We start from the raw sequence: 15,360 nt of genomic DNA, 5'->3' as shown, positions 1-15,360 counted from the left end.
AGATGCTTCCCTACGTTTTATTCTAGGAGCTTCATGGTCCTGGCTCTTTTATTTAGATCTTTGATCCATTTGGAGTTAATTTTTGTATATGGTGTGAGATGAGATCCTCTTTCATTCTTTTGCATATGGATATCCAGTTCTCCCAGTACCATTTGTTGAAGAGACTGTTGTGTCTCGGTTATGTGGTCTTAGCAGCCTTGTCAAAAATTAATTGACCAGACCCTAGATTATAAGCTCTTACAGCAGTCAAATCTATTCCTGAATTGTAATGGCTATCTCCACTCTGAGATGTTGATCCCTTAATGCATAACCTGATTGGTCTCTAGAACATAGGATATCTGTGTTACGCCTGAAACTCAGAGCCAGAGCTCGGCAGATATGAATATCAGTATTTACACATACAGCAACTGTTAAAAAAAAAAAAAAAAAAAAGCTGAGACAGAGCCCAGACTTCAATTAGAGACATGAATAAAGCAGATCTGGTTAAGACTAGAGCAAATGGGGCCAAAGGGTAAAGGTTGAAACTGACTGTGTTCAAACTTCAACTTCCATGTGAGACAAAGGGAAGAGATGTTTATTTGGCGTAGGATCTATATTTTCTAAACAATATAACTTCTACAGTCAGTTTGCTCAAACACTACAATTACATGGAACTTTGAATAGGAAATGAGCTATGGTAGGTCTGTAAAGATTAGAATGAAATAGCAACACTTCCTAAAGTAATTTGGGTGGAGAATAAAAATACATATTCGGGCCCCCCATGAAGAGCTGGGAAAGGATACAGAGGTGTTGGACTTCCTCACCTAGATTGCTGCTGATGTTCTCATAAACACTGGGGACTGATGGCTTGATGTGCTGAGCCCTCTGTCTTGGAGCTGGCCCCTGTGAAGCTTGTTGCTAAAAGGAGAGGCTAACCCCACTTATAACTGTGCCTAAGAGTCTCCCCCTGAGTGCCTCTTTGTTGCTCAGATGTGGCCCTCTCTCTCTCTAACTAAGCCACCTTGGCGGGTGATCTCGTGTCCTCCCTGCTACGTGGGACCTGACTCCTAGGGGTGTAAATCTCCCTGGCAACACAGGATATGACTCCCAGGGATGAATCTGGACGCAGCATCATGGGATTGAGAACAACTTCTTAACCAAAAGAGGGATGCAAAATGAAATGAAACAAAGCTTCAGTGGCTGAGAGATTTCAAATGGTGTCAAGAAGTCACTCTGGTGGACATTCTTACACACTATATAGATAACACTATTTAAGTTTTAATACATTGGAATAGCTAGAAGTAAATACCTGAAACTACCAAACTCCAACCCAGTAGCCTTGACTCTTAAAGACGATTGTATTAACAATGTAGCTTACAATGGGTGACCGTGTGATTGTGAAAACCCTGTGGATCACACTCCCTTTATCCAGTGTATGGATGGATGAGTAGAAAAATGGGGACAAAACCTAAATTAAAAATAGGGTGGGATGCGGGAGATGATCGGGTGGTTTTTTTTTATTTTTATTTTTTATTCTTATTCTAATTCTTTCTGGTGCAAGGAAAATGTTCAAAAATAGATTGGGTTGATGAATGCACAACTATGAGATGGTACTGTGAACAGTTGATTGTACACCATGGATGACTGGATGGTATGTGAATATTTCTCAGTAAAACTGAATCAAAGAAAAAATTAATTGACCAGAAATGTTGAGGGTCTATTTCTGAACTATAAATTCTATTCAGTTGATGAGTATGTCTATCTTTATGTCAGTACCATGCTGTTTTGACCACTGTAATTTTATAGTATGCTTTAAAGTCAGGAGTATGAGTCCTCCAACTTCATTCTTCCTTTTCCAGATGTTTTGAGTTATTCAGGGTTCCTTACCCTTCCAAATAAATTTGATAATTGGATTTTCTATTTCTGTAAATAGGCTGTTGGAATTTTGATTGGGATTGTATTGAATCTGTAAATCAATTTGGGTATAATTGACATCATAATGATATTTAGTCCTCCAATCCAAGAACACAGAATGCCCTTCCATTTATTTAGGTCTTCTTTGAATTCTTCTAGCAATGTTTTGTCGTTTTCTGAGAACAAGTCCTCTACATCCTTGGTTAAATTTATTCCTAGATATTTGCTTCTTCTTGTTGCTATAGTTAATGAAATTTTTTTCTTGATTTACTCCTCAGATTGTTCATTACAAGTATATAGATACACTACTGACTTTTGCATATTGATCTTGTATTCTGCCACTTTGCTGAACTTGTTTATTAGCTCTAGTAGCTTCACTGTTGATTTTTCAGGATTTTCTAAATATAGGATCACATCATCTGCAAATAGTGAAAGTTTCACTTCTTCCTTTCCAATTTAGATGCCTTTTATTTCTTTTTCTTGCCTAATTGCTCTACCTAGAACTTCCAGCACAATGTTGAATCACAGTGGTGACAGTGGGCATCCTTGTGTAGATCTTAATTTTTAATCCTAAACCATGTACAGAACAGTTTGACAAAAAAGCTACCCCCCAAAAATAAGTAATTTAGTCTCTGTCACCTTGTCCCATAGCATTCTGCTCTACCTGTTCTCTAGAGGAGGCTTGGTCCTGGATTTTAGATGTAACATATTGACAATACTCCACAGGCAATTCATCTCTCCTCCTCTCTTCTCTCAAAAAACATGAAGGTTGCTTGGGAAACGTGTCCTAAAGGAATGCGAAAAACACAAAACAAACTGGCAAACCAAGGCAGTAAGCTAATCCTAACACTGTAGGCTTCATGAGAAGTCCAGGGAAATGATACTGGATAATGATATTTTGATATAAATAAGGATGTTATACTCTTAGCCTAACTCTGTAGACCAAATTCTTAAGGCCAAATCATGTACAAAACCAGTGTGACAAACTCTCCAAATTTTAAGTATTTTTGGATATGCTACTTCTTCCTACATTGTACACGTAAGCACTGTATGCTAGCAGTAACACTGTGCCCTTCTGAAAAGCAGAATTAATTTGATATAGTTGACTAGACTAGGGTCTTTTGCACCATCAGACAAGGTAGAACAGAAAAGAGGAGAGAGATGAATTGTTTAGAGTTTTGTCACTGTATACCCATCTTTCCTGAAACCAGGCCTCTGTTCTAATAGGGCCATCTTCCCACATTAAGGAAAAAAAAAAGATACTATTTTCTCAAGTTAATGCCAAAGGGTCTAATTCTATCCTTCAAAATATTCAGTTATATAGAATGTATGACATACAGTTACTTTATTTCCTGCTTCTTTTTTTTTTTTTATTCTTTGCTACCTGATTTCTGACGAATGCCTGGTCCTGGAGTTCTCTCCCTTTCTCATCTGTATTATCAGAACAAGGCTCCTTAAAGCGTACTTTCTAAAAGAGAAAAAAAAACACAAACTAAAAATTGTGCAGTGAAAAGTAATATAACTGCAATAATATACTAGGATTTACTGAGAGACTTAAGGTAATTTTTGTTTAAACTCAAAACCGTTTAATGTGAAATGTTCAGTTTCTGCTGGTCTCTCTCCTCCTTTTTTTGTTCTACCTTGCCCCTGAGGAAGGCCTGATCTTGATGCCTGTGTAGAATATACTGATGGAAATCCAGAGGAAATGCCTCTCTCCCGCTCCTACCTATCCGAGTTGGTGCTGGCTGCTTCAAATTTGCTTTCTAAAAGAAGAATAAACACAAAATATCAATTGCTCAGTTCAGAATAGCAGGTTAACTAATAATACTTTACGTTTTAGTAGGAATTCTGGAGGTAACTGAGGTTGGAATTTAATTAGACATCTTATGGATTAAAACAAGACTATATACTATATATTCAACTTTACTATAATCTTCATAAACCCACCCACAACCCTAAGTAATTTACTTCCTGTTGATCCCTTTCTTCTTCCGCTTGGTCTAACTGATCTCTGGTGGAGGCCTGGCCTTGGAACCCGGGTAAAAGATACTGTTGGGTACTTATGGGCTGCTCCTTTTTGCATCTTTCAGTTGTCAAAGCAGAAGAGGGCTGCCTGAAATATTTTTCCTAATGAAGAAGATAAAAATCTGAAAAAGTAAATTATCCAGATAAGGGTAATATACTGCTGACAAGTCTTTAATACTTAGAGAAAACCCTGAGATGTTGAGAAATTAATCAGGAAGCTTTTTTTTAAACCCTGGTTCGCTAAATCAGCTGCAATATAGTTATTGAAAAATCCCACTCCAAAACTCAAGTAGCTTATTTTTTCTTGTTCTATCCCCTTTCCATTCTATTTTACCTGGTCTTTAGGAATAAAATCCTGGTTCTGACTTTTGAGTAGAATATTCTGGTCTTCAGGTAGAATACCCTGGTCTTTGGATAGAAAACTCTGGTTTTTGGGTAGAAAATCCTGGGCTTCCAGGGTAATACTTGAATCTTCCAGCTCAATACTCCGGGATTCCAGCATAACACCCTGAGTTTCTGTCTCAACAGCCTGTGATTCGGGTTCAACAGCCTGTGCTTTGGGCTCAGTAGCCTGGGCTTCAGGCTCAGCAGCCCGTGCTTCAGGCTCAACACCCCGAACCTCCAACTCAATAGCCTGGATGTCTGCCTCAACACTCTGGGCTTCTGGTTCAACACTCTGGACTCCTGGTAAATCATCCTGGGTTTCTGGCAGATCATCTCTGTCTTCTGGAAGGTAATCCCGGGCTTCTGGCAAAGTATTCTGAAAGCTCTGAAGACCCTTCCTCTTAAACTCTTCCTCTTCTATCACAGCAAATAATGGATTTTTGAATGTTACTTTCTAAAAGTGAACATAAACACCAAATGTAGAATTCAGGCAGTAACCACATTGTAGGTTTTCTGTGAGACTCCTAAAATAAGTTTAAAAGGATATGGCATGGTTTATTAATTTTCTTGGGGTATGGTAGGAACATATTGGAAGCAAAGTAGTTATTTTAGGTTATTTGTTTTCCTTAATCCATTGCTTTGTTTGAAATGTTGTGGGGTTTCTTTGGTTGTTGTTTGCCTGTTTGTTTTTAATTTTTTGATAAACAAAGTTAAAAAATTGAAAAAAAATCAGTAGAAAAATGGGAGTAAAAACTAAATGACAAATAGGGTGGGATGGGGGGATGGTTTGGGTATTCTCTTTTCACTTTTATTTTTTTATTCTTATTCTGATTCTTTCTGATGTAAGGAAAATGTTCAGAAATAGATTGTGGTGATGAACGCATACCTATATGATCATACTGTGAACAGTTGATTGTATACCATGGATGACTGTATGGTTTGTGAATATATTTCAATAAAACTGAATTAAAAAAAAAAAAAAAAAAAAGGATATGGCAGTCTTACAAATTATTAGAATAAAATGCGAAATTCTAGTCTTTGCCCAAGTTAACAGAACCTACATTTGCAATCCCAAACCAGTACAACAGTATTAGTTATCCCTAGTCAAAACTGTAATAAATTTACTTTCTGTTACACCATCTCCTTTCACTCTACTTTACCTGAACTCTGCCAAAATGCTTGTGCTTGACTTCAGAAAGGAAATCCTGCTGGTCCCCCAAATGCAAATCATCTCTCCCTTCCTCATCTATCATAATGGGTACAGATTCCTCAAAGTCAATTTCCTAAAAAAAAAATGACAATTAAAAAAAAAAAATAGTACCAAATGTAGATATTACAGGTAGAAACAATCTGATTGCAATAAAATCCCAGGCTTCAGCACAATACTAGCATAATTTTAATAGATTGGTAGTAGTCAAACATTATAAAAACTGGGCATAACAAAAGAAGTACAAGACTTGTACAATGAAAACTACACAACATTGCTGAAAGAAATCACAGATCTAAACAAATCATGTTCATGAATTGGAAGACTTAATATTGTTAAGTTGGCAATACTTCCCAAACTTATCTAGAGAGTCAACCCAATCCCTATCAAAATGCCAGCTGACTTTTTGCAGAAATTGACAAGCTAATCCTAAAATTCATAAGGAAATGCAAGGGACCCAGAAAAACAAAGCAAACTAGAAAAAAAAAACAGAACAGTGTTGGAGACTCACTCTTCCTAACTTTAAAACTTGCTAGAAAGCTAAAGCAATCAAGACAGTGTGATACTGGCATAAGAACAGACTTACGGATCAGTGGAATGGAACTGAAAGTTCAGAAATAAATCCAAATATCTATGTTCAATTGATTTTAGACAAGGGTGCTGGGAAAACTGGATTTCCACATTCCAAAGAATGAAGTTGGACTCTTCCTCACACAATACACAGAAATTAAGTCATAATGGATTACAGACCTTGAGTTGAGCAATATTTTATTAGCTATGACACCAAAAGCACAAGCAACAGAAGAAAAAATAGATAAACTAGACTACATCAAAATTTAAGATGTTGTGCTGCAAATGATACCATCAAGAAAGTGAAAGGACAACCCATAGAATGGAAGAACATATTTGCAAATTATCTATCTGATTAGGGACTTATATCTAAAATACATAAAGACCCTTACAACTTAATAATAAAGACAAATCACCCAATTTTTAAAATGGGCCAAAGACTTGATTAGACATTTCTCCACAGAAGATATACAAATAGGCAATAAGCAGATGAAAAGATACACACCACAGCTAATTATTAGGAAAATGCAAATCAAAAGTATCAGAAACCACTTCACACCCACTAGGATGGCTATAATCAAAAAGACATAATAACAAGTGTTAATGAAGATGTAGAAAAATTGAAACATCCATATGTTGCTGGTGGAAAATATTTTGACAGTTCCCCTCAAAATTAAACACAAAGTTACTATATGACTCAGCAATTCCACTCATTGGTATATACTCCCAAAAGAAAAGAAAACATATGTCCACACAAAAACCTATACACAAACATTCATAGTAGCCTTATTCATAATAGCCAAGAAGTAGAAACAACCCAAATGTTTATCAATTAATGAATGGACACATAAAATGTGGTATGTCCAAATGATAGAATATTATTCAGCAATAAAAAGGAATGAAAGACCTATACAAATTACAACATGGATGAACTGAAAACAACATGCTAAGTGAAAGAAGTCAATCATAAAACATGATTCCATTTATATTAAATGTCCAGAATAGGAAAATATATAGACAGGAAGTAAATTAGTGGTTGCTTCGGACTAGGAGTAAGGATGGCGAGTAACAGCTAATGGATACAGGGTTTCTTTCAGGGGTGACAAAACGTTCTAAAATCAGATTTCACTATGGTTCCACAACCCTACGAATATACTGAAAAACAACGCATTATATACTTTAAATTGGTGAATTACACGGTATGTGAATTATATCTCAATAAAGTTAAGAAAATACTGGATATTATAATTATAACCCTTAACCTCATCTTTAATTAGTTGTAGATAATTCTAAAAAGTCATTGTTTTTCTCTCTACTCTTTACATTTCCCTACCTGATTTTCCATTAAGTTCTGATAATGTATAGCAGTAATGTGATCTTGATGGACCTTCAAAGGGAATTCTCCTCTTACTCCTATATTTATCTTGATGGATGCTGGTTTCCTACAAAGTGAGTTCTGGAACAACAACAACAAAAAAGTATATATATATATATATATATATATATATATATAAATGGTCCACAGAAAATAACATCCTCATGATATTATTTTGAGAAAGATCTGGAGTGATATTAGTAGGTTATGGTAGTCTAATACAGAATAAAGGAAAACAAGTAGTGAAGTCTACTCCAAATGCAAAAATCACCCCAACGTCAAGCACATGGAGGTTAACAGGTTGGTAGCAGAATACATTAACTTTATAAGTAACCACTTGCTCTTGTAGTCTAGCCAGTAACAATTTCAGAAGACTCATCATTTTAGTCTTGGAAACCTTACAGAGGGCCAGCAAGTATATATTCTAATTGCATCACCAAATCTGAAACAACAATAACACCCAGACAGATTATAAGGCCACTAAAAATAAGTCTAACTTGGAAATGAAACCAGGGTTCAACCATGTTATAGACTGTTCTCCTATTCTGATTGGCAAATTCCCACATCACATAACTGAGCAGGTAGAAAACTATTCAGACCTGAGGGAAAGACTACCTAACTTGATATAAGAAAAATATAAGACAGAAAATTATATGGAGTAGATTTGTTTCTGATGTTTTACCTGAAAAGCACACAAACATTCTTCAGAGGCAAGCAGTTAACCTGCATTCATAATAATAATGATAATAATAATAACGAATTACACTTAAATGGCACCTTTGACATATAAGACTGACAATACAAGAAAGTTATCTCAGACTTAATCCTCCCTTCTACTAGATAACTATTTTACTCAGACCTATGAACAACACTCTTTCTGTAAAAACATCAATTGAAAGATTTGAGCATGTTCCACATAAGATAAATTACCAGTCTCTAGGATCTGATAACTGTTTTTTTTTTCTGGTTTATTAAAAGGTGTCCAATCATTTCATTCTAATAGTACCCTAGAGTAAGTTGAATGGTCCAAACTTAAGTACTATCAAATCCATGGTAGGTATGACAACAGTCTTGAAACCAAGTTGCTGAAAAAAATTTAGATAAAAAAGAAATTCTATCTTGAGAATCATGACAAGTCAATGCTAGAAAAAGGTAACCACACTGAATGCCTCTAGGATAAGGTGCCATAAGTGGACACACACCCATGCCCACTTGTTTTTAAAATTTAACTCTAATTATCTTATAATTATCAGCAAAGAGGGAGACATAGTTAGTATTCGCAAACCTCAAACATATAATACAAATGTTTTTGATGGTTGTATTGAGATACTTAAGGAAAAAATACAAAAAGAAATATATATATATATATATATATATATATATATATATATATATAAAATCAAGGAAAATACAAAAGAATAAACCAATTAGGAAGCTAAATGGGAAACATCTAAATAAAAGGAAAATGGTGGTGGCAAAACAATAATAAAGTATAAAAAAGTAATGGTCCATTTTACTAGATGCTGCCTATCAAAACTTGAAAGTAATGCTAAAATTAAGTAAACACAGGAATCTATGTGAGGTTAACAACCAAATATCACTGTAATATTATTTTACAATTCTAAATTAGGCTGATATATAAATAAATCTTTATCTATATTTTTATTTAAAACTTTATTCGAAATTAATTTAGCTTTTTGGTGGTAAAGTTTTCCTTCTATCATCTAGAAACACTGATGCCGTTTTTTAACTCACAGTTTTAAAGGATGCCAGCTGATGACGTGCCCGTTTCATGGTTTGACTAAGCTGCCAGAGAAAGGGGGAAAAAAGCAAATAAAAACAGGCTAAAGTTTTAATACAAATGCACTAAGTGTTCCAACAGGAAACAGGAACCTATTATTAAAAAATGCCCAACCTAAAACAAGAGGATTACTTGCAAAGGACACTTTCATCTATAAACACAAAGAGACTGCATTCCAAAACTTGATTTAAGTGCTGTTACCCAAGTCATTTCTTTGATAATATACGCTTTATATTAAGTATGTACACAAAAATATCAGAACCTAAAAGTTTGAATCAATATACTTGGAAATTATTAAGAGATATTTCTTACTTTCTATTCATTTTTCCAATAAGGAGTATTTCTTCAACAGTCCTTGCATTCCTATATCACTCCTTGCCAGAAGACTCTTAAAACCATTTTTTCCTCTTATTTACAAGAATCCCCTCTTCACCCCCAATATTTGAAGACTACAGCCATTTAAAGTCTTTGCTCAAATCTCCCTGCCTAGGGAGAGTGTTTGTTAAAAAAGAGAAGAGAACAGAAGAGAAAAGAAGAGAAGAGAGGAGAACAGAAGAGGAAAAGAAGAGGAAAAGGAAAGGAATTCTGCTTCCTTCAGGAAACCTTCCTAACTTAACTGAGAACACAAACTCAAGCATCTCAATAGAAACACTTTGTTTCAACCACTCTAAGCTAGTAAATGAGTATCAGCATAAAATATGTTGACTTCATATTCATTTCTTGTCTCTACCTAGTAATTTCAGTATGCACCTATTTTGATTTCTTCTTCATAGAAGCACAGCCTATTTTCTATCTCATTAAACTGCACAGAACGTCCCCTTAAGGAAAAGAAAGAAAAGAACTATATACCATTTTTTAGGCTAAGCATTGCATCATGTGGAGAAAAAGCATATTCCCATAATTCTCAGTGAAATTATGACTGACAAAGCAAAATCAGTTTTAACCCATCCATTGAACGTTTTGTGATATCAATTCTCCCTTGAAGGTAAAACACGATTATGATTTCTAGATGTAGAAAACAACACTTTAAGTTTTTACTAATAACAGTGAGCTAGGGATAAAAACACTCTCTCTCATTACCAGCCCAGTATCCTTTAAGCATACCACCTCTGCCATGTCCTTGTTTCTAGAAAGTCTATACCTACAGTCAGAGAAATCAGTTTTAAACATGTTACTCTTTGTTCTACCAAGAGGAGGACTTCTAGATATGATTAGCCGTAGAATAGTTAAAGGAATCGAGACTGAGTTATTCACAAGCAGAGACATATATGTACAGTAAAGGTTATTTAAAAAAAAATACAGAGCCATGAATATGCCTGCTTTTACTCACTGCCAAAGTATGGAAGGTGCTATTTACCCTGCACCAAGTGACCAAGGACTCAAAATCCCCAATTTAACAGATTTAAAATAGGGATACATAATCTCCATTTCTCATCTAGCCCAAACCTCTATTAGAGTCACAGATCACAATCCCTTAAACAGGATATTTTAACAGGTCCAGCAGTTAAAATATACATTTTGTTCATTCTGTTTCTCTGTCAGTCATAACCAAACCTCAACCCAAAGGCCCTTTCAATGACCTGCTATAAGGGCTGTGGTAGGCTGAATAATGATCACCCAAAGATGTCAGCTCCTAATCCCTGGAGTCTATAAATTACAGAGAAAAAGGGTCTTTGCAGATGTGATTAAGTTAAGGATCCTGAGGTGAGGAGATAATCGTGAATTATTCAGGTAGACCCTAAATGTCATCAAAGGTGTCCTTAGAAAAGAGAGATGGAGGAAGATTGGACACAGAGAAGGTGATGTGAAGACAGAAGCAGGGACTGGAATGTTCCACCCACAAGCAAAGGAATGCAGATAGCCATGGAATTTGGAAGAGGCAAGGAACAGATTCTCCCCTAGGACCTCTGGAAAGAGTACAGCTTGATATTAGCTCAGCGAAAATAATTTTGGACTTCTGGTCTCCAGAACTGTGAGAGAACAAATGTCTGTTGTTTTAAGCTACTAAATTTGAGGTAATTTGTTATAGCAGCCACAGGAAACTAATAAAAGGACCAAAGTTAATGCTAATACGTATTAAATGAAAATACAGAAAATAGGGGGATATTACAAATTGGATTATGTAAAATGAGTAAGTATTGTTGCAGATTGAACTATGTCCCCCACAAAAGGCATGTTCAGGTCCTAACCCTGCTCCTATATGTGTACCCAGTTGGAAATAGGACCTCTGAAGATGTTATTAGTTAAGATGAGCACAAACTCAAGGAGGGTGGGCCTTAATCCAATATGGCAAAGCCCTTACAAGCAAAGGAAACTGGACACAAAAGAAAAAAGCCATGGGGAGGAGCAGGAAGCCAGAAGTCAATGGAACCCAGAGGAGAAAGGAGAGGACATCACCATGTGATGGGAAAGCCAAAAACTGCCAGCCAGTCAGAATGTTACTGACCCCATGAGGAAGCAAGCCTTCCAGCCTCTGAAACCATGAGTCAATAAATTCCTATTGTTAAGCCAAGCCATTGTGTGGTATCTGCCCTAGCAGCTGGAAAACTAAGAGAGATAAATAAGTACATTTCTCTTAATGCAAGATATCTGTGATCACTACATATATGAGTGAATATGTGTGAGAGATATGCGTATATTACCCATATGTGTTTGTATGTATACAGATACACATATATTTATGTCTATGTATGCGTACATTAAATGTATATATGTATTTGCGTGTGTGTGTGCATACTCAAAACATATATATATGTGCGTGTGATTGTGTGTGTGAATACTCAAAACATAAAACTTGGTCAAAAGTCTTTTCTACACTAGGATCTTAGACCCACTATTTATTCTTTTGTAGCTTTTAATTGTTATTAACAAAAAAGGACACTAAATTTCTGACCAGGACTTAAAGACTCCCTGATGATGCCTTACTCATAATTACATAGAAAACCTAGCAAATGAAAGATTAATATAATTTTAACTCCAGATAAAACAAAAAGCCACACATAAAAGGAAAAGTAATCACATTTTCTGCCTGGCTCAACTGTGGTTAATATTTTCATAGTCATAACAATGAAAATGCTAAATATCTATCTAAGCAAAATGACACTGAACTATAAAAAGGGGTAAGGGGGTGGAACGGTATGTGTGGTGGCAGCAGAAGGTAAGAAGGAGGCTACATCTTCATCTTCAATAGTGGGATATTAATAGAATTGCTTAAATTAAAAAAAAATCAAAGGGAACATTATAAGCACATTACATAGAAATACGAATGCTAATACCAAAAGGCAACTAAAAATTCAAATAGTTGTTTTTGAGAAGGGTGAAATGAGGGGATGAGCAGAGCACAACTGTGTTTTAATCATAAACATTGTATACAACTATTTCTTTCAGTTGTTTAAACTAATATATAATTTTAATAAAAAAAGAAAAAAAAAGATTCCCTGATGATTTCTCTCAAACAGCTACCTCTCCATGAACAACACAGGCATGTAGATGCATTTTAGGTTCATATATATATGAAATTATATATAAAATTGTAGACCTCAGGAAAATCCCAGAAAGCACAGTGCTAGATTTTTTTCTATCCAGTAGATAAAACAATGCCAACAAAACTACTCTCCCTCTAACTCACAGAGACATCCCAGATATACCAGATAACCAATCACAATACCTTCTAAGGAAAACTGCCATGTCCACAGGCACTAATAAAAGCAGCCTCCTACCTAGCTTTAGCTGACTGGAGCAGGGGTTGCTTAGCAATATAACTAGCAAATACAGGCCTCAATGCAAAGCCTCTTGCATGCCTGAAAAAAAAGGTCTGTTTTGTATGTAGATACATAACTTTATCAATAAGCAAAGGGACTTCTGCCTGATAAAATTTGTACTGTATAAACAAATTTTGAGATTTAAACCTTAAAATCTTAAAGCAAACAACAGTCACATAATAAAACAAAACTTAAGACTTCAAACAAACACAGGATAAAATTGGACAAATATAGATATTTACTATGATATATCCCATTCATTGTTCACATTTTATCCACTCTTATTTAATTTGTTCATGAAACTTTCTTGCCAGTTAGGGATTAGAAAGACGAAATTTGTATGTATAAATGAAACAATTTACTATGTAGGTCCTGCGGAAAAAGTAGAGATAAGCACTAACATTTCACTTACTCTATTGCCATTGAGGCCTAATACCAATTTTAAATGTGTATTAATGCCATAAAAATCTACCCAATCTTGACTTCTATTCAAGAATAATAAAATTTATTTGCAATGATAGCATACTGATTTTTAAATGTTAAACATTTCAATGGTCATAAAAATACTATATAATTAAAACTTCAACTCACATGAGCCCCTAATTATAGCCCATGAACTGCAATGCAATGTATCAGTAGAATTAGCTTTATTTTATCACTAAGTAGGTATACCAAGCCATAGGCTGGCTGTTAACCTCCACCTAATGCAAAAAGGCAAGCAGGGCCTATAAATAGTCCTTATGATATATAATGAACTAGGAAACACAGAGAAAAAGTCAGATGCAGGAAGTAAAACCCAAAGGTTCTAAAGTGGAGAAAAGGACCTCAAGTATGCCAAAGTTATAAACTACGATGAAAAGAGAATATCAATTAGGAGTAAAACAAAAAAGATGAGAGAGGCACACATGCAGAGACAGGGTGACCAACTATCTTGATTTGTCCAGAACTGTCCCAGTTCCAGCACTGAAAGTACTACGTCTCAGAAAACTGGGAGGGTGGTCACCCTGTGAGACAACAGAATCAATCAAGCTAATGATTACATACTAGTGTGGGGAGATCAAAGATCCCATGCTGTTAGTTGCCTCGATCCAGAAAAACTCTCCAGTTGCAAACTCCTTAAGGGAGTTTCTTATTATACCATGCGTATTCTGGAAATAAACTACCCCTTTGCTTGGGTTAACCTAAGTTCTTGCAACTAAAAGAGCTTAACTGAAACAGTTTCACTTTTTCACTGGATCTTCAGTGGTAGATTTCAGAGAATTTACCAGGTTACTTCACATTACTTAAACTTTTACATAACTACCAAAATTAATTGTTATTTCCTAGGTTTTAAAAAGTTGGAAAATTTGCATGCTAGAGAGAATATAATTAAAAACAAGATAATAAAGGATTCAGTGAGAAACAAATAAAAGGCCAGGATAAACCATGCTATAATAAATGAAAAAGAATGGCAAACAATCTTCTATAGATAAATAAAAGGTTATTATATGGGTGAGAATGAAAAATGACACAATAATCCCTTGCTCTTCAATTCCCCGCCAAAGTGAAATTATCAAGGGAGACCACAGAAACTCAATCCCTAGAGAGAAATATCAGTCCTAATAAAAGCAGGGGACTGTTTTTTTATTTGACCACTTGAAATTTCTTCCAGTTCTATGACTCTAGTACCTAGCTTTAGGTGCCCAATATTATCTAGTTTTAGAACCAAGTAGGTAAAACTAAGTATTATAAGTGCAGAGTAGAGTGTGGATGAAAAAATAAGAGAGGTATTTGGCCAAATCATATTTGGAACACAGAATTATGATCAGTTTAGGGGTCATATCTGAGAAGAACAGCATTTAGAAGAAATCAACCAGGATAAGAATCTGGAAATAATGTCACATGAAAAATGACTGCAAGCATTAAGAGAAAACTTAGAAGGGGTATAATAGCTATAATCAAGTACTTGAATTGTTCTAAGAGATAACTGTGGTAGTTTATTCTGTATTATTTGAGACAGAAAAACTATGAAGAATGGGTAAAAGTTCCAGGGAGGAAGATTTTGACTCAACATATTCTTTAATAAAAGTTCTATTAATTTATTTCAAGCTTTCTAAAAATGAAACGAACACTTTGAAAAAAGCAGTGAGTTCCCCAACCAGTGGAAGTGTTCTAGCAGAAACTAGATGACCATATATATATATGTGTGTGTGTATATACATGAGATGTTATGAAACTAATTTCTTAGAAAGAAAAAGGTTGGACCAGATGATCTCTTTTTTTAACTTTTAATTAAAAGTTTTAATAAATTCAATATATGGAAAATTTCCAACACATACAAAAGTAGACTTTTATAATGAACCAC

The 15,360-nt window shown here is 35.0% G+C and overlaps 1 protein-coding gene across 6 annotated transcripts in view; it reads right to left on the bottom strand.

Annotated features, from left to right (window-relative positions):
- Positions 1 to 15,360, bottom strand: part of CCDC15 (coiled-coil domain containing 15) — a 94,687-nt gene that overhangs the window by 68,624 nt on the left and 10,703 nt on the right. For 5 of the 6 annotated variants that reach the window (XM_037841866.1, XM_037841869.1, XM_037841871.1 and 2 more), the window contains 7 exons: positions 9,210 to 9,260; positions 7,413 to 7,535; positions 5,463 to 5,585; positions 4,253 to 4,756; positions 3,534 to 3,656; positions 3,278 to 3,361; positions 2,558 to 2,680 (listed from right to left, as the gene is read on the bottom strand). In XM_037841866.1, coding sequence (XP_037697794.1) covers positions 2,558 to 2,680; positions 3,278 to 3,361; positions 3,534 to 3,656; positions 4,253 to 4,756; positions 5,463 to 5,585; positions 7,413 to 7,535; positions 9,210 to 9,260 — 1,131 coding nt within the window. The remainder of the gene's footprint in view (positions 1 to 2,557; positions 2,681 to 3,277; positions 3,362 to 3,533; positions 3,657 to 4,252; positions 4,757 to 5,462; positions 5,586 to 7,412; positions 7,536 to 9,209; positions 9,261 to 15,360) is intronic. The other variant, XM_037841870.1, reaches the window with a different exon arrangement.

This window comes from Choloepus didactylus, chromosome 6 (assembly GCF_015220235.1).
Source record: "Choloepus didactylus isolate mChoDid1 chromosome 6, mChoDid1.pri, whole genome shotgun sequence".
Taxonomy (NCBI): domain Eukaryota; kingdom Metazoa; phylum Chordata; class Mammalia; order Pilosa; family Megalonychidae; genus Choloepus; species Choloepus didactylus.
This window is presented reverse-complemented; position numbering and strand designations above follow the sequence as displayed.